Here is a 24,625-nt window from a genome sequence, read left to right as displayed (position 1 = left end):
CTTCCAGCTATTGATTTCACTAAATGGGAAGCTCCCCCAGCGGTGGATTCTCATGTAACTCGTTTGGTTAAAAATGTCCCATTACCCATTCAGACTGCTACCTCCTTGAAGGGACTACAGATAGACTTATAGAAGCTTGTCATAAATCTATATACTCTCTTACAGGAGCTATTACTAGTCCTGCTAGGGCTATGGCCTGGGTGGCGAAAGCCATTGAGAGTTGGGCAGAAGCCCTAGAAGAAACACTTCCCTCTGATGCTTCACGGGAACAACTCTCCTATGTATCTTACATTAGGGATGCAGCCTCCTACTTAGGTGAGGTAGCTATGGATACGGCTCTCCTGGCCTCCAGGATATCTGCCACTTCGATAGTGGCCCATCGTATCAGTTGGCTCTATTCCTAGAAAGCAGATTCAGATTCAAAACTGGCTCTGGAGTCTCTTCCCTTTTCGGGGGACATCCTATTTGGGCCAGAGCTAGATAAAATTGTGACTTCCTTGGCAGCTAGCAAGACAGCGTTCCTGCCCTCTGCATATAACACAAAACCTCTGATGTCATCGTTTCGGTCCTTTCACCCCCAAGAAAAAGCCAAAGGTCCATTTTTTTCCACAGCACCAGACATCAGCTAAGGCCTTGGATGATCTTTTGCTGTTGGCAAGCTCCCCAGAGACTCTTCAACACCATCTGCAGGTAACCATTACCTTTCTCCACATGCACGGTCGGCTGATCAACTGGGAGAAGTCTTCCCTGACACCCTCTCAAAGGATGGTACATTTGGGAGCCCTCCTGGACTCTCGAGTTCAGATAATCTTCCTGACGGCAGACAAGATTTCAGTGATACAGTACAGACTACGCAGACTGCTTCACAGTCGCAGAGTGTCGATACACTCTGCAATGCAGGCCTTGGGATCAATGGGATCCACCTTCGACATGGTGGAGTTTGCCCAGTTTCACTCCAGACCCCTGCAACATCTGATCCTCTCCAGGTGGAACGGACTACCGCATCTGCTCAGATCCCAGACTATGAGCCTCCCCCAAGAGGTTCGCCTGTCCCTAGCCTGGTAGTTACAGACTCCCCATTTGAACCAGTGTCGTCCCTTTTGGATCCTGGATTGGGCTCTCCCCACCACGGATTCAAGCCTCTGAGGGTGGGGCTCAGTAACCAGCCAACACTCCTTCCAGGGCCGATGGTCCCCAATCGAGGTAATGTTGCCAATCAACATCCTGGAACTTCAAGCCATTTACAGAGCTCTCACTCTGGCTCAGAATATTCTGAAAAATAGGCCAGTACAAATATATTCCGACAACGCCACGGCTGTGGCATACTCAAGTGGGCACTCAAAGTCAATCATCAATGACTGAGGTGTCTTGCATTCTCACATGGGCCGAACACTATCTCCCAGCCATCTCCACAGTGTTCATCCCGGGCGGTTCTCAATTGGGAAGCGGATCGCCTCAGCCGTCACGACGTGCATGCAGGAGAATGGGCTCTACACCCAGAAGTCTTTCAGCTTCTGGTGGACAAATGGGGGCTTCCAGAAGTGGATCTCATGGCCTCAAGACACAACAAACTTCCAGTTTTACAGAGCAAAAACAAAGGACCCTGTCGTGGCCGTCATAGATGCCTTGTCGGTGACATGGACTTTCCAGTTGGCATATCTCTTCCCTCCAATATCCCTACTGCTTCGAGTGCTTTGGCAATTCAGACAGGAAGGAGGCACAGTCTGTTATAATAGCTCCGGCTTGGCCCAGACGTCATTGGTACTTGGATCTTCTAAGACTCTCCATAGCCGTTCCTCTTCAACTTGCTCTTCGAGTAGACCTCTTGTCTCAGGATCCCTGTCTACATCCGGACCTTGCCAGTCTGTCTTTTAAAGGCTTGGCTCTTTCCTCCTAACGGCTAAGGGATTTTCTAGCTCTGTGGTCCAGACCATGCTTAGAGCATGTAAACCGGCCTCAGCTAGGATTTACCACAGAATTTGGCATTCATATTTTCAGTGGTGTGCTACTCTAAACTATGACCCTCAGGTCTTTAGAGTTTCTCAAATTGTTGCCTTTCTTCATACTAGACTGGATCTAGGCCTCCGCCTAGCATCTTTCAAAGTGCAAGTTTCTGCTTTGTCTATCTGGTTTCAACGCAAGATTGCCTCTATGCCAGATGTTCACACCTTCATGCAAGGTGTTCTACGGATACAACCTCCCTTTGACCCTGCTGTGGCTCCATGGGATGTGTCAGTGGGGCACAAAGCACTTCAGGAACCTCCATTTGAAACGGTGGATATCAAATGACTAACTACGAAGACTGTTTCTTATGGCTATAGCATCTGCCCATAGGGTATCAGATTTAGGGGCACTTTTCTTGCTGCTCTCCCTTTTTGATATTTCATGTGAATATGGCTATTCTTCGAACTCACCCAGGCTTCCTTCCTAAGGTAGTTTCTCACTTCCACCTGAATACAGAAATTGTGGTTCCGGCCTTTAATTCACCAGACCTCTCGGCCGGTAAGTCCTCTTTGGATGTAGTCTGTGCTTTAAAGATCTACGTGGACCGTACTACTTCCATCAGGAAATAGGACTCCCTCTTTGTACTATATGGATTCCACAAGAAGGGATGGCCAGCTAACAAAGACTCTGGCCAGATGGATTCGCATAACTATCTCACAGGCTTACACGCAGACTGGCCTTCCTGTGCCAACTACAGTCTCTGCTCATTCTACTCGCTCTGTGGGTCCCTCATGGGCAGCCCGGCGTGGCGCCTCAGCTGAACAGCTATTCAAAACGGCCACCTGGTCTTCTGTCCACACCTTATGTCTTTGATTCATTTGCCTCTCAGGATGCTTCCTTCAGGCGTAGGGTTCTCCTATCAGTGCAGGAGCATTGCCACCCTTGAGCAACTGCTTTGGGACATCCCCAATGTCTCCATGTGAAGCCCTATGGAAAAATTTACCTTTGTTACCTCTTTCTTCGAAGTCCATAGGGTCCACAAAAATTATATATATATATATATATATATATATTTTGCATTTTTCGTTTCATTTGTTTAAAAAAAAATTAAAGCAGAAATCAGCCATTTGACACCATTTAAAAACCTGTAGTACCTTCCCAATGCCCACAAACAGCCTTCTATACGTTCCTGCTAACAAAATTATACAATTTGGGGGGTCCAGGATGGTCTCCCCACTTTTTTATGCACTTCTCTCAAATGTCATTTGGCAGTCAATTCACACCCCTCCGCTGCGTGTACTGTGAATAGGCATTTTTAATTGGAGAGTTCTCGGGAGCGCACATTAGTGTGAAGTCTGCAAGTTCCAGAAATAAACTAGAAATTCGCTCCTAAATGGTTTGACCCCTTGGCCTGTATTTGGATTTTGTTGCCCTTTATTCTGTATTATTATTTTGACTGACCATTTAAACTAAAGAATCATAAAAAAAAAAAAAAGACAAAAAAACTATGGGGTTTATTTAGTACATTCCATATCCTGTCTCACCTATCCACGCTGCTGTGTCTACTCCCCCCATCCACACCACTTTTATCCCATCTGCACAGCTCTATTTTCCGCTTTGACCTCAGTTGCATAGACTGCATGCATGTATTCCAATGAGCACATAATTCTGTGAATTAGCAGCTCCACCATTTTGTGAATGACAGCAATCTCATTCTGTGAGAATGCTGAATCTGCAGTTAACCACAAGGTGTGATGGCACACCATATCTGTAATGCGCAAGGAACACGTCCATTAAGGCGTCAGCCTTAATGAACGTAATTTCATTGCTTTTTGAAGTTTGAGTGGCAGAAAATCAATAGGTTTGTAAAAATTCAGATCATGTCTAAGTAGCCGTAATGGGACATGTGAAACCGTAAGGTTTTTTGTTTATGATATAGACCCCCTCCACCCACCAATATATGGACTAAAAATGGACTGCTATATTGAGTGTCTGCACTAGCACTTTATTGTGCTTTTTTACTAAGCTAAGTTATATGAATTCTTTTTTAGCTAATATTTATTATATCAAATGCACTCCTCTCTATATTTTATCCATATTTTATTCATTTTTTATTGATTGTTACCTATTTTTGTATCCCCTTCTTTTTTGTATAGACTCTATACTGAATATACCCCGTTGTCCAATAAATTTATTTCTACTTCAGGGTCCATAGGGTATCCACAGGATACCTTGGGGTATAGGTGTGACGTCAGTCGCAGGGCACCAAAGAGTTAAGCTTTCAGCCTCCCAGGATGCACTAGGTCCCCCTCCTATACCCCGCCCCCGGGCCAAGGCACCCCAGTTTAGTTTGGTGCCCGGCCGGAGTCGGGTGCACCTGTTGGAGTGGGGGCTAGAAGAGCCCCTGAAGCTTTTTCTTCATGCAGCTGTGGCTGCACATCTGGATGAACAGCATGGACAGTCAGTCCTGACGTCCATGCTGTCTTCCCTACACCCCGCCGGTACCAGAACGCCGGTACTGATCCGGGGATGCTGGTGGGCGTCTGGGGTCACAGCTAGCGGTGACCCCAGATGCTCCGGACCATGGCCGGATTCAAGGGGGACAGAGGTAAGCAGCGGGGTCCCGCGGTGGGTCCCCGCTGATCACATGGTCCTAAGTCCCCAGGCAGGGGGCTCCCTGGGGACTGGCTGCAGCGTGGAGCCAGGCGACCAACCTGCGCTTCCACTACCCCCTGGGACAGCGGACCGCAGCAGAGCGGTAGCGCTGCGGCGTCCCAGGGGTTAAATGCATGCCAGGGGAGCGCGCCTTCCCTGTCTCACAGCCGGCGCCTCCCCCGCTGCACACAGCCCTCTCTGCACTGTGCTGACTGGTCCTGTGTCAGCGCTCCTCCCCCAGGCCAGCTTCTCTCTGCTCCTCGGCGGCCATCTTCTCTGCAACGCATGGTGAACGCTGCTGGAAGTCTGGAAGGAAGCATCGTGGTCTGGGTCCCCCCGCATACCTCTCCTCCGCTGTGGCTCAGGTCTGTGTATGCAGCGCTGTGTCCTACCAGGCCCTGTGTCTGTGTAGTTGAGTGATCAGCGCTGTTAGTGCAGGAATTGTTATTTCTCTGCATTGTATGTGACTGTGCTAGCGCTGCCTGTAACTTTTCTTCTCTAAACTGTCAGCTTTATTACTGTCCCTGTTCTTTCTGCTAAAGCCCTTGCGGTGCGGTGCTGCAGGGTGGTCTCTCGCCTATTTAATACTTAATTGGTGAGAGAGGTCACATACGTGGTGCCATCATGTCTGAAAGTGATTTTCCCCTCCGGCTACAGTGTACCACGTGCAAAGTACCGTTAGCGGAGGGGGAGGGTAGCGCGGAGGGCCTTTGCCGGCAGTGTTTGTCCATGGCGCGGCCTATTACGGTTACAGCACCGGTACAGGAGCCGCCCTGGGCTTGTTTCGCTCAGGCGTTAACAGCTTTAGTGGGCCAGTTAGCTCCGCAGCCCGCGTTTACTCCGATGGGTTTGTCCCAGCAGTCTGTGGTGTCGTCACCCATGCAGGGGTTCCCACGACAATTGGTGGTACCCCACAGTCTCCCTATTTCCCCGCTCCCGGGTTCTCAGGAGCCAGCGTGGGTTAACTCCCTGACGAGTTCTGTACAGCACTTGTCGGATGTGTTGCAAGGGGAGTCTGTGATGCGGCCTCATAAAAGGCCGGTGCCGTCTCTGTCCGCTCCTTATGAGGATGACGAAGGGACGTCTGATGATGGGGAGATTCTGGATCCTTACGATCAGGAACCTTTCCATACTAAGGACGCTGATGCTAAGTCCAAAGTATATATTCCTGGACTTATTCGGGCGGTCCGCACAGCCTTGGTGATTGAGGACAAAGTTCCCCCAGCGGCTAAATCTAAGTATGCCTTTTTCAAAGATGTGAAGGGCGATGCCACAGTCTTTCCTCTTTCGGGTCAGTTGGTGGACCATTTAGAGGAGGCGTGGAAACAACCTGGCAAAAGATACCAGCCGCAGAGACGCCTGGCGGTGGCTTATCCGTTCGCGGATAATTATTTTGCTAAGTGTGAATCCCCTCCACAGGTGGATTCTCACGTGACCCGTCTTGTCCGTAGTGCCACATTGCCGATGCCATCCATGTCCTCCCTTAAGGATGCTACGGACCGCAAGGTAGAAATCTGCCTGAAGTCCGCTTATTCCCTTGCAGGGGGGGCAGCACGGCCGGCTATGGCCATTTGCTGGGTTGCCAGAGCGATGGAGCGCTGGGCGGATTCATTAGAGGCTTCTTTTGAATCCGACTGTCCGGCCGAACAGGCGGAGTTGATTGGCAATCTCCGTGATTCGGCCACCTACATCAACGAGGCGGCTCTAGACATTAGTACTCTGGTGTCTAGAATTTCTTCAGCAGCGGTAGCTGCTCGTCGCACCTTGTGGCTGCGATCCTGGAAGGCGGACGCAGATCCAAGAAAGGTCTGGAAGCGTTGCCGTTTACCGGAGAAGTTCTCTTCGGTCCGGATCTGGATAAGATTGTGGCCACGCTGGCGGCAGCCAAATCTGCTTGTCTCCCGTCGGCCGCTGCTCCTTCTGGTTCTGGACCATCGTCCTTTCGGTCATCTAGGGCCCAGGGCAGGCCCAAACCACAGTCGTTTCCTCGACAGGCTGGCCCTAAGAAATCGGTCAAGCCCCGGAAACAGGCATGGAGTACCAGACGTCCGGCCCCCAAGCCAGATGACAAGCCTGCGGCCTGACGGTCCGGGTCTCCCCTTGGGGGATCCCAGGGTGGGAGGCCGCCTGCTGCAGTTCTCCCGGTGTTGGTCGTTCACTACGACAGACACTTGGGTTCTGGAGGTGGTCTCTCACGGGTACGCCCTCTCCTTCCGGCACAGACCCCCGGCTCGATTCTTCACCACGGGTCTACCATCAGACCGGAACAAGGCTACGGAGCTGCGGAAGGTATTGCACACTATGCTCCAGGCTGGAGTTATAGTGCCTGTTCCATTCTCCCAGAGGGGCCAGGGTTTCTATTCAAATCTATTTTTGGTACAGAAACCCAATGGGTCATATCTTCCGATTCTCAACCTCAAAGCACTCAACAAGTCTTTGCGGGTCCCGAAGTTTCGGATGGAGACCCTACGGTCCATCATTCTGGCGCTGGAACCTGGGGACTACATGGTGTCATTGGACATACAGGACGCTATGGCGGTCATGGCGGCTTCTCTGCGGCTGCAAGGAGTCCGCATGTTGCCGTACTTGGACGACCTGTTATTGGTGGCAGGATCTCCAGAGCTCCTGTTACACCACTTGGACCTGACCATTGCACTGCTGCAACGGCACGGCTGGCTATTCAACTGGCAGAAGTCCACTCTAATCCCGTCCCGGAGGATTCTGCATCTTGGAGCCTTATTGGACTCTGGACAGCAAAGGATCTTCGTGACGGAGGACAAGATCTCTGCTTTACAGTCAAGGGTGCGCAGTTGTCTGCACAGCCGCCGGGTGTCCTTACACTCGGCGATGAGGTTACTGGGCTCCATGGTGTCGGTGTTCGACATGGTGGAATACGCCCAGTTTCACTCCAGACCTCTGCAGCACCTGATCCTGTCCAAGTGGAACGGGCTGCCTCAGTCTCTGAAGTTCCAGACGATTGTGCTCACCCCGGAGGTTCGCCTGTCCCTTGCGTGGTGGTTAAAGACGACCCACCTCAACAAGGGACGTCCGTTCTGGGTTCCAAATTGGGTCCTGTTGACAACGGACGCCAGTCTTCGGGGCTGGGGAGCAGTTTCGGGTCCACACTTGTTCCAGGGCAGGTGGACACCGACAGAAGCGGAGCTTCCGATAAATATCTTGGAACTCCGTGCGGTCTTCAATGCTCTCCTGCAGGCACAGCGGTTTCTCCAGGGTCACCCGGTGCAGGTCCAGTCGGACAATGCTACCACCGTGGCCTACATAAACAGGCAAGGAGGAACTCGCAGTCGGGCGGCTCTCGTAGAGGTCTCTCGGATCCTGGTTTGGGCGGAGCGCAATCTTCCGGCCATATCAGCGGTCTTCATCCCGGGAGTGCTAAATTGGGAGGCGGACTTTCTAAGTCGCCAGGACGTTCATCCAGGGGAATGGTCCCTGCACCCGGACGTTTTTCAACTACTGGTGGACAGGTGGGGTCTTCCAGAAATCGACCTCATGGCGTCCCGGCACAACAACAAGTTGCCGGTGTACGGGTCTCGCACAAGAGACGAAGGGGCGTCTCTGGTGGATGCTCTGTCCGTCCGGTGGACGTTCAGGTTCGCATACCTGTTCCCTCCGGTCTCCCTTCTTCCACGGGTAATCCGGAAATGCAAACAGGAAGGAGGGACGCTCCTGTTGATAGCTCCCGCGTGGCCCAGACGGCACTGGTTCTCAGACCTTCAGGGTCTGTCCGTGGACAGTCCTCTGCGGTTGCCGCTACGACCGGACCTTCTGTCTCAGGGTCCTTGTCTTCACCCGGACCTGACTCGGCTGTCTTTGGCGGCGTGGCTGTTGAGACGGCCATGCTGAGGTCCTGGGGGTTTTCCAGCTCTGTGGTGCGTACCATGTTACGAGCTCGGAAACCGTCTTCCGCGAGGATATACCATCGCGTGTGGCATACGTTCTTCCAGTGGTGTCGACCGAGAGGTTATGCACCGCGGGAGTTTCGTCTGTCTCGGATTCTCGCCTTCCTGCAAGCGGGACTAGTTCATGGGCTTCGCCTTGCTTCTTTGAAGGTACAGGTTTCGGCCCTATCTGTCTGGTTTCACCGTAGGATTGCTACAATCCCGGATGTGCGCACCTTTATGCAAGGTGTTCTCCGTATTCAGCCGCCCTTTGTTCCACCTGTGGCGCCTTGGGATTTGGCTGTGGTCCTGAGGGCTCTCCAAGGACCGCCGTTTGAACCACTGGGCTCAGTGGATATTAAATGGCTAACAGCTAAGACTGTTTTCCTTCTGGCCGTTGCTTCAGCCAGACGTGTTTCTGAGTTAGGGGCTCTTTCTTGTAGACCCCCTTTCTTGGTTTTTCATGGGAACAGGGCAGTGCTCCGCACTCGGCCCGAGTTTCTTCCCAAAGTTGTTTCCCAGTTTCATGTTAACGAGGAAATAGTTGTTCCGGCCTTTAACTCACCGGGTCTTTCCGTGGGTGAGGCCTCTTTGGATGTTGTGCGGGCCTTAAGGACTTATGTTGACCGCACTTCTTTGTTTAGGAAGTCGGACGCTTTGTTGTCCTCTATGGCTTCTGTAAAAAGGGTTGGCCTGCTTCAAAGCAAACTTTGGCAGCCTGGATCCGTATGGCTATTTCTGAAGCTTATCTTCATGAAGGCCTACCGGTCCCTCCTTCTCTGAAGGCTCATTCCACTAGGTCTGTGGGTCCTTCGTGGGCAGCTCGACGTGGTGCCTCGGCAGTTCAGATCTGCAAGGCTGCTACGTGGTCTTCTGTCCATACCTTCGTGAGGTATTACAGGTTTGACACCTTCGCCTCTCAGGATGCTTCCTTCGGGCGGCGGATTCTCCTTTCTGCACAGGAGCGTCCCCACTCTTAAAGGATACTGCTTTGGGACATCCCCAAGGTATCCTGTGGATACCCTATGGACCCTGAAGTAGAAAATATGAGATATGGTAAGAACTTACCCTTGTTATCTCTATTTCTACGAAGTCCATAGGGTTCCACAGGACTCCCGCCCTGTCGCACCTGTGCTGCAGATGGGCTTTGCTCTGGTCACCGGTTTTCCGTCTCCCTCTGGTGAGAATGTGATTCTTGTATGTGTCCAGATCTTTGTTCTCGCTCTTCCTTCTCCTCCTCCGGCCTATGGCTTGGTAACTAACTGAGGTGCCTTGGCCCGGGGGCGGGGTATAGGAGGGGGACCTAGTGCATCCTGGGAGGCTGAAAGCTTAACTCTTTGGTGCCCTGCGACTGACGTCACACCTATACCCCAAGGTATCCTGTGGAACCCTATGGACTTCGTAGAAATAGAGATAACAAGGGTAAGTTCTTACCATATCTCATATTTTTTTTTCCTTTTTTTGAACTCTAAAATGATTCCTTTATTATTTGAATCACATTAACATCCTCCAGGAAGAGGATAAGTCACTAATTGGTTATAAATATCATAGGTACACCATTGGACTTTATTTTATACTTTCTGCGTGAATTCACCTTTCATTTTGAAATACTGGAACACCTAAATTGAATATACTCACTGATTATTTCCAAGAGATTATCTGGTACGCATATAAGAGCTACCTGTTGTACGTCTTTCATATCCTCACTTAATATACTACACAATTAGGCGCTCTTTCCTCTCTTCCATTTTCCAGATTTACCCAGTTGTTTTGCACAAACCAGCACTTTGAGAAAAAAACTGCCATCCCTTATACATGGAGAAGTGTGTTACCTTTCACGAACTCTTCATAAATGGACACAATTGAACAATTATTGACTTTGTACACAGTATCAGGAAGCGCCAAGTGCCTAGACTATCGTGTATGTGTATATATATATATATATATATAATAATATAGTGTTCACTCTAGCTCCGGCACGAGGCAGGGCGCCGGAGCTAGAGAGGGCACGTTCGTGCGCGCGCGTCTGAGAAGGGGGCGTGTCTATAAGACGCGTCCCCTTTTCGTCACTCTTGGGGGCGTGCCCGGCACTTACAGACACGCCGGGCAGCCCCCAAGCCCTGCAGACAGGGAGAATAGATGCCGGGCGCATGCGCCCGGCGTCTATTCTCCGGCGGTGACCGGGTCACCGCACATTTCTTCATCCGCGGGACACTGCGACCCGCGGGTGAAGACAGTTCCCGCAGGCTGTTAGGGCAGGGCGCTTTTTGCCCTCCTTCTGGAGGGCAGGGCGCTTTTTGCCTTCCAGAAAGAGGGCAGGGCGCCGCGCCCCGCTAAAACAGCCTAGCGGGAACGCTCTATATATATATATATATATATATATATATATATATATATATATATATATATAATATTACTTACACACACACATCGGGTAAAATAAGTATTGAACACATCAACACTTTTCTCAGTAAATATATTTGTAATGGGGCTATTGTGATAAAATTTTCACCAAATGTCAGCAACAACCCATGCAATCCGCATATGCAAAGAAATGAAACCATAGATGTACATAAACTAAGGGGCTGATTCAGACCCGCTCGCAAGCGGGTCGATGTTTACCCCCTGCGCATGCGCGAGACCCGGCCAGCGGCTGGCGCTCCATCGCTGCGGGTCTCGCACCAAAACGGGGCGGCTATCGATTGTGATTGACAGCTCGCCCTGTTTTGGAGGCGGACAGGGGGGGTGGCTGGACAAACGGAGGCGTTCCCGAGGGAACGCCTTCCGTTTGTGGGCGGCCCTACTGATATCACTAGTAATGTCAGTAGGTGAACTTCCTGCTCTATTAGAGCAGGAAGTCCACTGGGGCTTGCGATGGACAAGACCCTACCACAAGGGTCTCGTCGCAAGCCCGATGGTCGCGACCATCACCTGGCCACTCGCAAAAGCTGCGGGTGGTCACCCACAGCTTAGCGAGCGGCCAGGAGGCCGGCACAAAAAAAAAAATGCTCCCTGATTCAAAGCGAGCGCTCTGAAAGAGCGTCCGGTTCTGAATCAGGGCTTAAGTTATGTGTAATAATGTGAAATGACACAGGGAAAAAGTATTGAACGCGCTTACTGAAATTTAATGCTTTCTACATAAGCCTTTGTTGGTAATGACAGCTTTAATACGCCTCCTGTATGGAGAAACTGGTCGCATTCATTGCTCAGGTGTGATTTTTGGCCCATTCTCCCACACAAACAGTCTTCAAATCTTGGAGGTTCCGTGGGCATCTTCTATGAACTCTGATATTTAGTTCTTTTCAATTGGATTCAAGTCATGTGATTGGCTGAGCCATTCTAGCAGCTTTACTTTCTCCTCTGAAACCAATTGAGTGTGTCCTTGGCTGTGTGTTTGGGATCATTTGTCTTGCTGAAATGTCCGCCATCGTTTCATCTTCAGAATCCTGGTAGATGGCAGCAGATTTTTTATCAAGAATGTCTCTGTACATTTTTCCATTCATCCTTCCTTCAAATATATCAAGTATGCCAGTACTATATGCTGAAAAACAGCCCCACCTCCAAACCTCACTGTTGGTATGGTATTTTTGGGGTGATATGCAGTGCCATTTCTCCTCCAAAGATGGTTTGTATTATGGCATCCAAAGAGTTCAATTTTGGTATCATCTGACCAGACTATGGACTCGATTCAGACCTGCTCGATAGCAAGCGGCCGATCATTGCAGACTATCAGGGGTATTCAATATGGGAGCGAAAACATTGTTTTTGCGTTAATATCGGAGGTATGACGTCATTATCGCAGGTTTTACTTTTACACCGTATTCAATTTCAAAGACTTATCGCAGTTTTCAAAAGTCTTTGATAAAAAATGGGGGTAACTTTTCACCATTGAATAGGTGTCGAAAAAAAGTGCAGAATTGGGGTTTAGGGGTGCAGGCTTAAAAAAAATAGCCTGCACCCCTGGGAATGACATTTAAAAAAGAACTATGTCAAAAAAAAAAAAAAAAAAATAGGGACACCCCAAAAAATTAATTTAAAAATTGGGGTGGAAAAAAAAAAATTTGGGAAAAAATTGTATAACAATAGGGAAATAGGTTCAGGGCTATTCTGCAAGTATGCGGCAGGTGTTTTGAAGAATAGGATTATAGCGGCAGGTGCACAAATGCAGAATTTTTAAAAATGTACTTTAGGGACTTAAAAATATGCTAGTACCCATTTTCATGTACCCCAAATTTGATGGGACCACTTAAAAAAAAAATAAAAAAATAACCTAAGTGCTCTTCTGCATCACTTCTTCAATGTCGGGAAAAAAACACCTGCTGCGGCTATTTAAATCCCCGACTTTCAATTAAAGGCTAAAACGGGGGTACCCGTTGTTTTTACAACTTTAGGGGGGGTCTTACAATTTTTTTTAAGGAAAAATTCGTAACTTTACGCAAATCCAACTTCGGAGTTTCCCGTTTTTGTTAATTTTATATTGAATACGGGGATAAGCGGGAAAAACTCAGATATGAAACGTTAACTTCGACAGTGAAGTTAACGTTTCATATTGAATGGTATGTTCGCTAATGTGCGCATGCGTGTAGTTCACAGTGCGCATGCGCAAACTAGTACGAGCGATGGATTTTGCTCGCTCGCCCTGCAAAGACAGCCCAGTGGAATGAGTGACAGGATAGGCCGTTTGTGGGTGGTAACAGGGGCAGGGCAGTAGTAACGGGGGAGTGGAGTTGCAGATGCAGGTGTGCCAGAGTGCTTCTGCAGCATGCATAATTAACAGGCAGCGTCATAGTACACGTCACCTGGTTGAATAATACACTGCAGTGCTTGCGGTAGCGTACAGTCAACTGCAAACGCTGCGGTCAGATCCGATGGAACCTGATGTACTGATGGTTGTATATACTTCCTGGAGATGACGTACGCTAGTGGGCAGCTAAAGACAGGCTGGTGGGACGTCTAAACACAGTGATCGCTCGCCAAGACCTAGTGGGCGTGCTTATGCCTTCCCGAGCGAGCGGTTACCTTGACGTCACTTAGCAAAATTTCCATACGCTGGGAGCGAGCGGCCGCATCTAGCGAGCGGGTCTGAATCAGGCCCTATATTCTCCCAGTATCTCACAGGCCTGTCCAAATGTTGTGCAGCAAACTTTAAACAAGCTCAACATGCTTATTCTTCAGCAATGGAGTCTTGCTTGGTGAGCGTGCATACAGGCCATGGCGGTTGAGTGCATTACTTATTGTTTTCTTTGAAACAATTGTACCTGCTAACTCCAGGTCTTTCTGAAGCTCTTATAAGTGGTCCTTGGACAATTCTTCTGATTATTCTTTTCACTCCTCTGTCAGAAATCTTGCGAGGAGCCCCTGGTCGTGGCCGGTTTATGGTGCAATTGTTCTTTCCACTTCCTGATTATGGCCCCAACAGTGCTCACTGGAATATTCAAAAGTTTTGAAATCATTCTGAAGCAATGCCATCAGTATGTTTTGCAACAATAAGGTTGCAAAGGTCTTGAGGGAGCTCTTTGCTTTTACCCATCATGAGATGTTTCTTGTGTGACATCTTGGTAATGAGACACCTTTTTATAGGCCATCAGTTGGGACTGAACCAGCTTATATTAATTTGCACTGACAGGGCAGGATTGCTTTCTAATTAGCGATAGATGCGATAGATTGCAGCTGATGTCTTGGCTTTCCATGCCTTTTTGCACCTCCCTTTCTTCATGTGTTCAATACTTTTTCCCTGTGTCATTTCACATTATTACACAACTTAATTTTGCATGGGTTGTTGCTGACATTTGGTGAAAATTTCATTGCAATAGCCCCATTACAAATATATTGAGAAAAATGTGTGTGTTCAGCACTTATCGTGTGTGTGTGTGTGTGTGTGTGTGTGTGTGTGTGTGTGTGTGTGTGTGTGTGTGTGTAATCGTTTGTATGTATGTTCACGGTAAACTCGACCTACTGAACCGATTTTGATAGTTTTCACTGAAATGTTCCTTGAGATACTACAAGTAACATAGGCTGTGAATCCTCTCGCTATTATGTTAATTGGCTAGACACACCTCATATACATACACACAATGGCTGCCACTGCACACAACATCAATGACCAGGCCAGAGGAGGAGAGCACTGATGAACCATTAACTCCAGTGCATTTCAAAATCAGGCAGGGAACTGCGCCCTGCTAAAGGAGCCTAGCGGGAACATTACTTAAACATTCTGCACTCCAGCTAGAGTTATACACTGAAACAAGAATAATATACTATCACCGAAACTGGTTGCACACTCATGAGTTCAATACCAAACCCCATATTCCAATATTAACAAATTCAACATATAACACATCCAAGGGCGTTTTAAGAGGAGGCGGCCCGTGTGCAGTTTCAGTCACGGGCCCCTCCTCTCAGTTCAGCGCCCGGCAGCGCACTGAGCGCAGCGCCGCACTGATAGACTTTGGGCACTAGAGTGTGCCCAGAGTCTATAGCGCAGGTCACCGGGAAAATGGTCATGGAGGCCATTTTCCCTGTAATGCGCATGCACAAAACGAGGGAAAAATGGCTGCAGCGGCCATTTTCCAGGCATTTATACAGCGCTGACGTGGGACTCCGGAGAGGTAATATAATATGGGTGCAAGATGTGCGGTGCGGGCCCTCCCTGCACCACACACCCTGCACCCATTGTAAATATGCCCCTGAACACATCTAACCAAATTAACTTGTTTTTGTTTTTTTACAAAAAAAAAAAAACGTAAGGTGGGAGAGGTCAAGCTTAGAAACAAAACAAAATTGACCTAAACTTCAACCCAATGAATAGTGGAAATCTTCCAGAGAATTGCATGAATAGATTAAATAATTGGTGTCAAAAACAGGCAACAATACACATGTAATATCTTAAAATCCGGGTGCCTAGAAAGTGGACTCTGCCACTAGAATATTGCTAAATAAAGTCTTTGCGCTCTTAGTGCCAAATGTATCTAAAGGGTTGCTCTTCCCAACTGGCGTGCACCATGTGTTATCTATGGAAAATGGATTAATTCACAGAGAGGCACTTGACAGTCTTTTTTTATCAAAGTAGCAAAAGTTTTACTCCATAATAAATGTTACAGGATAGACCAATGTTTCATGATCACAAGTCCACTGGAACAGGTAGTCTCAATGCTGTAATTTTTGCTATTAAAAGCAGGCCTACAGTGTTACGCACTGCACCTGATGGCCAGAAGTATGGCTGAAATTTATGCCGTTGGGCGGACATTACCTGTACCTATGTTGGATTAAAGCTCCGTTTTTCTTCACTACAGAATTGAGTGTTGGCCCTTCATTACTTTCTGTCTTTGGCAGACTGGGTGACCATATTACTATATATGAACCAGATGCATCACTATGGTTGGTGTCACCCGGTGCTGTAACTCATGGTGTCCCGTCATCGTCCCCCCCCTCCCCACCGAAATGTAAAAAAATAAAAATACAGGGGCAAATTCAGGAACTTTATGAAGGACCCTGCACTCCAGTCTGTCAGAGGGGGTTTTGCAGGCATGAATGTGTGGCTCTTGGTGTCACCCCTTTGGAGCGTGACATTTTTGTCCTCAAAATTCTACACGCAATACCCCATAATGACAATGTGTAAAACGTTTTTTTGCGATTTTTGTAAATTTAATAAATAAAAAAAACAAAAAACTAAGAAATCACATGTACATAAGTATTCACGGCCTTTGCCATGAAGCTCAAAATTGAGCTCAGGTGCATCCTGTTTCCACTGATCATCCATGAGATGTTCCTACAGCTTAATTGGAGTCCACCAGTGGTAAATTCAGTTGTTTGGATATGATTTTGAAAGGCATACACCTGTCTATATAAGGTCCCACACTTGACAGTGCATGTCAGAGCACAAACCAAGCATGAAGTCCAAGGAATTGTCTCGGAGGCACAAATCTGGGGAAGGGTACAGAAAAATATCTGCAGCTTTGAAGGTCCCAATGAGCACAATGGCCTCCATCATCCGTAAATGGAAGAAGTTCAGAACCACCAGGACTCTTCCTAGAGTTGGCCGGCCATCTAAACTGAGTGAATGGGGGAGAAGAGCTCTATTCAGGGAGGTGACCAAGAACCCGATGGTCACTCTGTCAGAGCTACAGCATTCCTCTTTGGAGAGAGGAGAACCTTCCAGAAGGACAACCATCTCTGCAGCAATCTACCAATCAGGCCTGTATGGTAGAGTGGCCAGACGGAAGCCACTCATTAGTAAAAAGCACATGGCAGACCGTCTGGAGTTTGCCAAAATGCACCTGAAGAACTCTCAGACCATGAGAGACAAAGATTGAACTCTTTGACGTGAATGCCAGGCGTTATGTTTGGAGGAAACCACCGCTCATCACCAGGCCAATACCATCCCTACAGTGAAGCATGGTGGTGGCAGCATCATGCTGTGGGGATGTTTTTCAGCGGCAGGAACCTAGGAGACTAGTCAGGATAGAGGGAAAGATAAATGCAACAATGTACAGAGACATCCTGGATGAAAACCTGCTCCAGAGCGCTCTTGACCTCAGACTGGGGCGACGGTTCATCTTTCAGCAGGACAACGACCCTAAGCACACAGCCAAGATATCAAAGGAGTGGCTTCAGGACTCCTCTGTGATCTGAAAATGACTGTGCACCGATGCTTCCCATCCAACCTGATGGAGCTTGGGAGGTGCTGCAAAGAGGAATGGGCGAAACTGCCCAAAGATAGGTGTGCCAAGCTTGTGGCATCATATTCAAAAAGGCTTGAGGCTGTAATTGCTGCCAAAGGTGAATCAATAAAGTATTGAGCAAAGGCTGTGAGTACTTATGTACGTGTAACTTTCTTCGTTTTTTGGGGTTTTTTTTTATTAAATTTGCAAAAATCTCAAAAAACTTCTTACACTTTGTCATTATGGGGTATTGTGTGTAGAATTTTGAGGACAAAAATGAATTTATTCCATTTTGGAATAAGGCTGTAACATAACAAAATGTGGAAAAAGTGAAGCGTGGTGAAGACTTCCTGGTTGCACTTTATTTGTTGTCTGTAGTGATGCTTACCTGCTTGTTGCAACTTTTGGCAACCCTATCCTTTGAGTCAAGCAGAGGAGAGAGCTTGCTTCCTGACAATGCCAGTATGTTACTTCCGGAGGCAGAAGAGTTTGTTAAAATTCAAAGAGCATATAGATTGATGCTGGTGTTCAGCTCACTCTACGATATAGAAAAGTGGCAGGTCCAAAGGACCAGGTGGCAGACATAGGACTCAATACCGCTTACAGCAGTCCCTGTTCCAGAATAGAGTACTGGGAATTGGATAAGCAATAAACAAAAAAAAAAAGCTTTGTCATAATCTGCGTCACGGTTTTTCATGCATACTTGCCCTCCAGTCAGCAATTTTAATTTAATTTTGTAATAAAGCAAAGGTCTTTATATTTTCCACATATATATATATATATATATATTTCTCCAAGCTGCTTGTTTGTTGGGTGTGTACTTATTTCATGTTCTACCCATTAATTGTGGGATGTTTGTTTTTCTTTTTTTCTACTACAGCTGCCTGCCTTGTACTTGGTTGTATGATATTCCCTGATGGCTGGGATGCAGATGAAGTTAAACGTATGTGCGGTGAAAAGACAGACAAGTACTCTCTCGGTGCATGTTCCGTGCGTTGGGCTTACATTTTGGCAATCATTGGAATATTGGATGCCCTTATACTATCTTTTCTGGCCTTTGTGCTTGGTAACAGATTGGACACCTTAATGGCTGAGCAACTCAAACTTGAAAGTAAAGGTAAATGTACATTTTATTATACACATGGGTTGGTAAGGGCATTGCCAGAGCAATTGTAGAAGTGTGTGTGTGTGTGTGTGTGTGTGTGTGTGTGTCTTGCTTTTTACTATTTGTCACTTTTTGTGCCTGTCAATGCATGTAAAGATGTTGTCAATTTACACAGAGATGGTAACTTCTTCAGGGCTGTACATATTTTTAATTTTATCGAAAAAAACATGAATAAAGCATGCAGTCTCCCAAATTATAGAATGCACTGTGGCACAATGACTTGCATTGCTACCATGAGTTAATTTTCAACCTGAAAGGTGTACCATTTATGCAGTCAGGCCTTGTTGCATACACAGCACAGTGAATGTTCTACTTGTAGTGACTTCAATATGGTTATTTACAGGTAGTCCAATATACACTACCAGTCAAGTTTTATAACAGCCCTGTCTTTCATTGAAATGTATGCAATTCAAGTATAGTGAATAACCTGAAATGGTACAAATGTAAGTGGTAAACTACAAAAAAACAATTTTAGGTTAGCAATAACTAAAATTTACATTAATTTTAATAGTTATAAATAAAGGACGTTTCAAGGAACAAGTAACTGGTTAAGAACTTACAGCTGTTCTGCAACAATGAAAAACAGACTTGCCTGGGCCATAAACCGGCACCAGAGGACTACTGAAGAGAAAAATGTTAATGTTCTGTTCAACAAGCAGGGTTTTTGAATGCTGTCGAATAGGCAAAAGGATGGTTCCTACAAGTGTGTGGGATTTGTGAATAGCCACTGCTTCCTGGTGTGTTTTAATTCCAAAATTTTAAAAAACAATGCTTAATAGCAAAACAACTCATACTTTTGAGCCTTAAGCTTGTTACACACCTAAAAGATATGTCTGCAGATCAGTCGATCTACAGATATATCTGCAGATGATGGTGGTTCAGTGTGTATGAACAACCATCACCTGGCCACGGGTCCTGCAACCTTTGCTGCAAATGTACAGCCAGTTGGCTAACCGACCATACACACAGCACAATGAACATATATCTGTCGTTCAGAAATATCGCTGGTACACACTGGCCGATGGGCATACGATATTTTGGACGATCAATTGATTGGTCAATATATCTGCCAGTGTGTACCAAACATTACTGATGCCAAGGACTATGACAAACTAAAAACTGAAATTCAAACTGTTTGGGTGTCATGAAGTATGTCCGAGCACAGTGAGTTCATCGCGGGGGAGACCAAGTGGATAAACCTCCCCGCTCTAAAATGCATGACCTCATCTCACCAAGAAGTGGCAACAGCCAGTGACTCTACCATGGCCACGGGTCACAGAAAAGGTTATTATTGACTGATATTTAAGGTCCGAGTCTGCAGTTTGGCACAAGTGGGTGAGCCACGGGGACCCTATAACAGTAGCCTAGCTAGTGGAAATGGTAGTGGTATGTGTTAGCCAAGGAACTGTTGAGTCTACACTAACAGCCCCTAGTCTTGCAACGCGATCTCCAGTGACTTCAGGTAAAACTTCAGGGGAAAAGGATGCTGGTCAGTGGAATGAACTTCACCATCCTGTGACTGTAGGCTTGGAATCTGGAGATCGGCAAGCTGTGCCAGAAAGGTTCCTGCTTTGTATAAGACTTTATAAAAATATGATCCTATGTTTTGGATGTAGTGGCTGATTGTCCACTTGCATCTAAACCTATCTAATGTGATATTGCCAATTCAAACAGGTAGAGGCTCTGTTAGATTCTTGTAGCCTGGTTACTCTTTTAAAAGCCAAGTTGGGGAGCCACTTAAAATATCAGGTGAAAACTGTTGGTGTAACCTGTATACATGGGGATATTCTGCATTATGATAGTGCTGAAGGATACATAGGAAAACAGTGTGGTCCCACGGTACTCATGGGATTAGTTCCTTATTTACTGTTTTATATATTGGGAAGAGCTTTTTCCCACTTCTGGAAGCTGTGGGAAACCCATTTGGTTACAGAAGTAAATTACAGAGACCCATTTGATAATGTTACTGATATAGTGGCAGTGGAAATATTCCCCAATGTCTTAAGAGTTCCCTTTTCCAAGCATGATTAGGGAGTCAGAATATGATAAGAGCAGAAATAAAGTGCAGAACGATGTACCCCTATTCTGAAGTAGAAAATGTTGTTGAACCAGTTGACTGTATGTCTCATCTTGAAGTGAGAAAATATATTTTTGCCTCAAAACCGTTAAAAGACCGTACTCTGGTAAAGCCTATATAGAATATAAGTGTTTCATGGAAACCCAGTAGAGCCTGCTATGAGGTTGTCATATCCTCACATGGCAGTATGTCAAGATTTGTTGTATTAAATGTTCAAAAAAGATGATGATATTGTGGAACAATTGATAGCTCTAAGGCATATTGAAGACTTGGCACATGGTCTTTTACTGCATGTCATCTAGGGGTAGAAAAAAAAACTCGAAATTTTGCAATGGTTTTTCTGGCCAGGGTTCCCAGGCCACATTCTAGAAGTCTGCTTGTCCCATTACCCATTCTTGAAGTCCCGCTTGAGAGAATAGCTATGGATTTGGTTGGACTTCTAATAAAGTCTGCCTGGGATCATCAGTATTTTTTGGTAGTAAATGGATCATGCTACCAGATACCCGGAAGCAATACCATTGTGCGATGCATCAACAAAGAAAGTTGCTAGAGAAGTAGTATGTGTTTAGCAGAGTGGGAATACATAAGTAAATCCTAACTGATCAGGGTACCCCATGTATGTCAAGAATCAGGAGTTGTGCCGCCTGTTGAAGGTTACTCAGCTAAGGACCTCCATATATCACCCTTGGACTGATGGTTTAGTTGAAAGGTTTATTAAAACTTTAAAGACAGGAAATATTGGGATTATTTGTTACCCTATTTATTACTGGCCATCAGAGAGGTTCCACACTCTTCTACGGGGTTCTCCCCTTTTGATTTGCTGTATGAGAGACACCCAATGGGAATGCTGGATAATGAAAGAGGGGCAACCCAATCCTTATCACGTTTCTCAGATGCAGGAAGGAGTAGCTGCAGTGGTGCCAATAGTGAACAGGAACATGCCCAACAGGCACAAAAAAGGGTGTACAATTTTATTGCCCAATTACGCACATTTGCTCCAGGGGACAGAGTGCTTATTTTGGTTCCCACGGTAAAAAGTTAATTTTTGGCCAAGTGGCCAGGACCATTTGAAATCCTAGAAAAGTGGGTGAGGTCAATCATAGGGTGTACCAGCCTTGGAAAAGAGAGCCAGAATATATCTACCACGTAAATCTTATAAAACCTTGGAAAGAAAGAATAGCTCTGTCAGCCACCCTGGTCCCTCTGGTAACCACAGTAGCTTTTGGTTTCTGAAGTAACCATAGCCAAAACCCTCAACTATTTAACAGCATGAGGCTAAAACATTTCATGTAATAGTCATAAAACATGACCTAATCACTGAACTAGGGGTTAAGGTTAACCTGAAGCCCAACGGGAATCTGTGTCTAAAGAAATGAAAAAAAAAAAAGTTCAATTAGATATAATTGAAGAGTCAAAGTGAGTGGTCAAGTCCCATTGTATAAATACCAAGATCCTATGGGAGCTTACGCAATGATTTCCGTAAATTGAATAGTGTGTCTAAACCTATTGCCTAGTGTGGAGGAACTTACTGATAGGCTGGGAACAGCACAGTACTTATCCACTTTAGACTTAATCAAAGGGTACTGGCAAGTGCTGTTGACAGACCATTCAAAAGAAAAGAGATTTTTATGCACCCGAGGGTGTTCCAATATTAGATGTAGTCATTTGGGTTACATGGGGCACCTGACAGATTTCGGAGGATGATGGACAAAATTCTAAAGCCCCATAGACTGTATGCTCTTGCTTATTTCAATTATTTAGTCAGCTATAGTCCTGATTGGCAGTCTTTCTTACCCAGGGTACAAGCAGTGTTGTCCATGAGGTAGGACTGGCAGCCAACCCAAAAAAAGTGGTGTTTAGGGATCCAAGAGGTGAAGTATATTGGATACATAGTGTACCCACTTGGCTGTTTTAGCGGGGCCTTGCTAACACAGCATGCCCTGAGCCTTCCCCACCCATGGGCCGCAGTATCCCGCCAGTGGGAAAAGTTGCATTGAATGAATGTCTATTCACCGCGAAGAGAGCTTGAGGGAAGCCCAGCACTTACGTCAGTACAAGGCACGCCCCCAAGTGTGACATATTGGAGGTGTTACAAGGACACGCCCCCTTTTTGGGGCGCTTCTCCAGCGCCCTGCCAAGCCTGCAGTCTAACAGGAACGCTAGATTCACCATAGATTTTATAAAGCGCCAACCTAATTAAATTGAGGTGCCACTAGGGTTGGTGTCACCAGGTACCCCACAAAAAAAATAATCAAATACAGGGGCAAATGCAGAAATTTTATGTGTTGGCACACTGTATCTGAGTGCCGCCTTCATCTTTCTGTATGTTGGATCCTCGCCGAGGGATACCTAGGACGGCACTAGCTTTTGACATTCTTCTTAATAGTGGGAGTGCTACCCATATTGGATATTTTTATTAGATAGATAGATGCTATCTATCTATATTACACACACACACACAAATATGTAAATTATATTACAAACAAATTTTCCTTGCAGCAGATAGGGACAGGACCTGTTAAGCTTGCACCACCATGTAATTAGGCCCTTTCCCCTCTTGGCAAAATGCCACGACTCGAGGGTCACTGGCCAGATTCTAATGGATTTGTGTCATATATGCTCCGCCTCCTCCATATTGACCCGCAAATCGCTGTAATTTGCTGTGAGGGGGACGGGGCTTAAGAACATGGTGCTGCACTCCAGTCTGTCAGAGGGGTTTTGCCGGCATGAGTGTGCGGCTCTTGGTGTCGCCCCCCCGTGGAGAGTGACACCTGGTGCTGCCCTCGCCCCGCTAGTGACGCCACTGAATTGAGGCAAGGCAAAATTGCAAGTGACCCCTAAATAAGAAGCAGATGAGAACTTTCTTTGGAATCACAGGATATTCTACAAGATTTATACACAAACTTTGCCACCTTTGCTGTTCCTTTGACTGACCTTAACAAGAGTAAACAAAGTTTAAGTGGAATCGTGAGGCAGAAAAGGCTTTTCAGACATTGAAGATAGCGTCGTGCACCCAACTAGTTTTGAGGTCATCTGATTTCAACAATTAATTTGGTGTGCAGACAGATGCATCAGATGTAGAGATAAGTGCTGTGTTTTCTCAAAACATAGATCGTGAAGACGGTCCTCTTATTTAAGTAGGAAATTGAATATACATGAGAACTCATGCCACTGTTGAAAAATAAGCATTGGAAATTAAGTGGCCATTAGAAACAGTAAGGTACTACTTTTTGTAGGGCACACATTTATGGATTATGAACTATGCTCTGGCGTGAATGGCTGAGAATAAAGAGACCAATAGGAATAGAACTAGATGGTTCTTGGCCTTGCAAATTTTTAAGTTTTCAGTAGAGCATAGGCCAGGAAGTCAACTATCCATCGCAGATGCTTTGTCCTGTATTTTTTGCTTAGGGTCTACAGGTGTTTTGCCCCACAGGTCAAAATGGGAGGTAACGGGTTGTCAAGGGGAGATATATATTTCCCAGGTTTTTAGCTTCTATCTGGTAGAGAGAAGCTGATTAGCAGCCTTTATTGTCAGACCACCTGTGAGAGGCTGTGTCAGCCTCTGTAGTCAGTCTCTCACTACCTGGGTAACAGATTTGAGGCCTTATTAGAGACACTTATGATTACATTCACTTACTGAATGTAAGAATATTTGTACCAAGGCCCTGGACTGGTGTGCTACTATTGCTGTATGAGAAGTGCAACAGTTTACTCCAAGTGACTGCACCCTTTCCCTGATCTTGTTACACAATAAGTGTGTGCGTGTGTACATACACACGCACGCACAAACATATCGCACAAACATATCTATACATACATAGAATACATATTTTGATTGCCATAGTATGAAATCCCTTTCAGTTATCTATTTTCTGACTTCAGATACCATTTACTTTCACTATAAGATGTTTTGAGGCATATATATTTAGAAAGCCTTTATACTAATTTTATTACAATCCATATATATTCGGTTTATAATATTCACTCTTTGTCTCCTTTTTCTATGGGGGGGATTCAGTCGTTTTTTTGCACGGCAGTTCGTGATGGGCGCCTGACAGAGCAATTCAGTTGTTGCTTCGATCGGGCGCAAGTGCTGCGGGCCTCCAGATTTCTGCTCGCACCCTCCTGAGGTGGCGAGCTGAAATCCGATTAAAAGTCTGTCTTTTGGACTTGCAAATGGCTGTTTGGGTACCCTAACCAGGACTTAGATGGGTTTAACCAA

General features: G+C 46.4%; 1 protein-coding gene across 2 annotated transcripts in view; it reads left to right on the top strand.

Annotated features, from left to right (window-relative positions):
• The window catches only part of LHFPL3 (LHFPL tetraspan subfamily member 3), a 66,237-nt gene that overhangs the window by 12,799 nt on the left and 28,813 nt on the right, over positions 1–24,625 (top strand). For both annotated transcript variants that reach the window (XM_088480240.1, XM_088480239.1), the window contains exon 2: positions 18,039–18,275. In XM_088480240.1, coding sequence (XP_088336366.1) covers positions 18,039–18,275 — 237 coding nt within the window. The remainder of the gene's footprint in view (positions 1–18,038; positions 18,276–24,625) is intronic.

This window comes from Taudactylus pleione, unplaced genomic scaffold (assembly GCF_031769625.1).
Source record: "Taudactylus pleione unplaced genomic scaffold, aTauple2 ptg000251l, whole genome shotgun sequence".
NCBI classification, from domain to species: Eukaryota; Metazoa; Chordata; class Amphibia; order Anura; family Myobatrachidae; genus Taudactylus; species Taudactylus pleione.
This window is presented reverse-complemented; position numbering and strand designations above follow the sequence as displayed.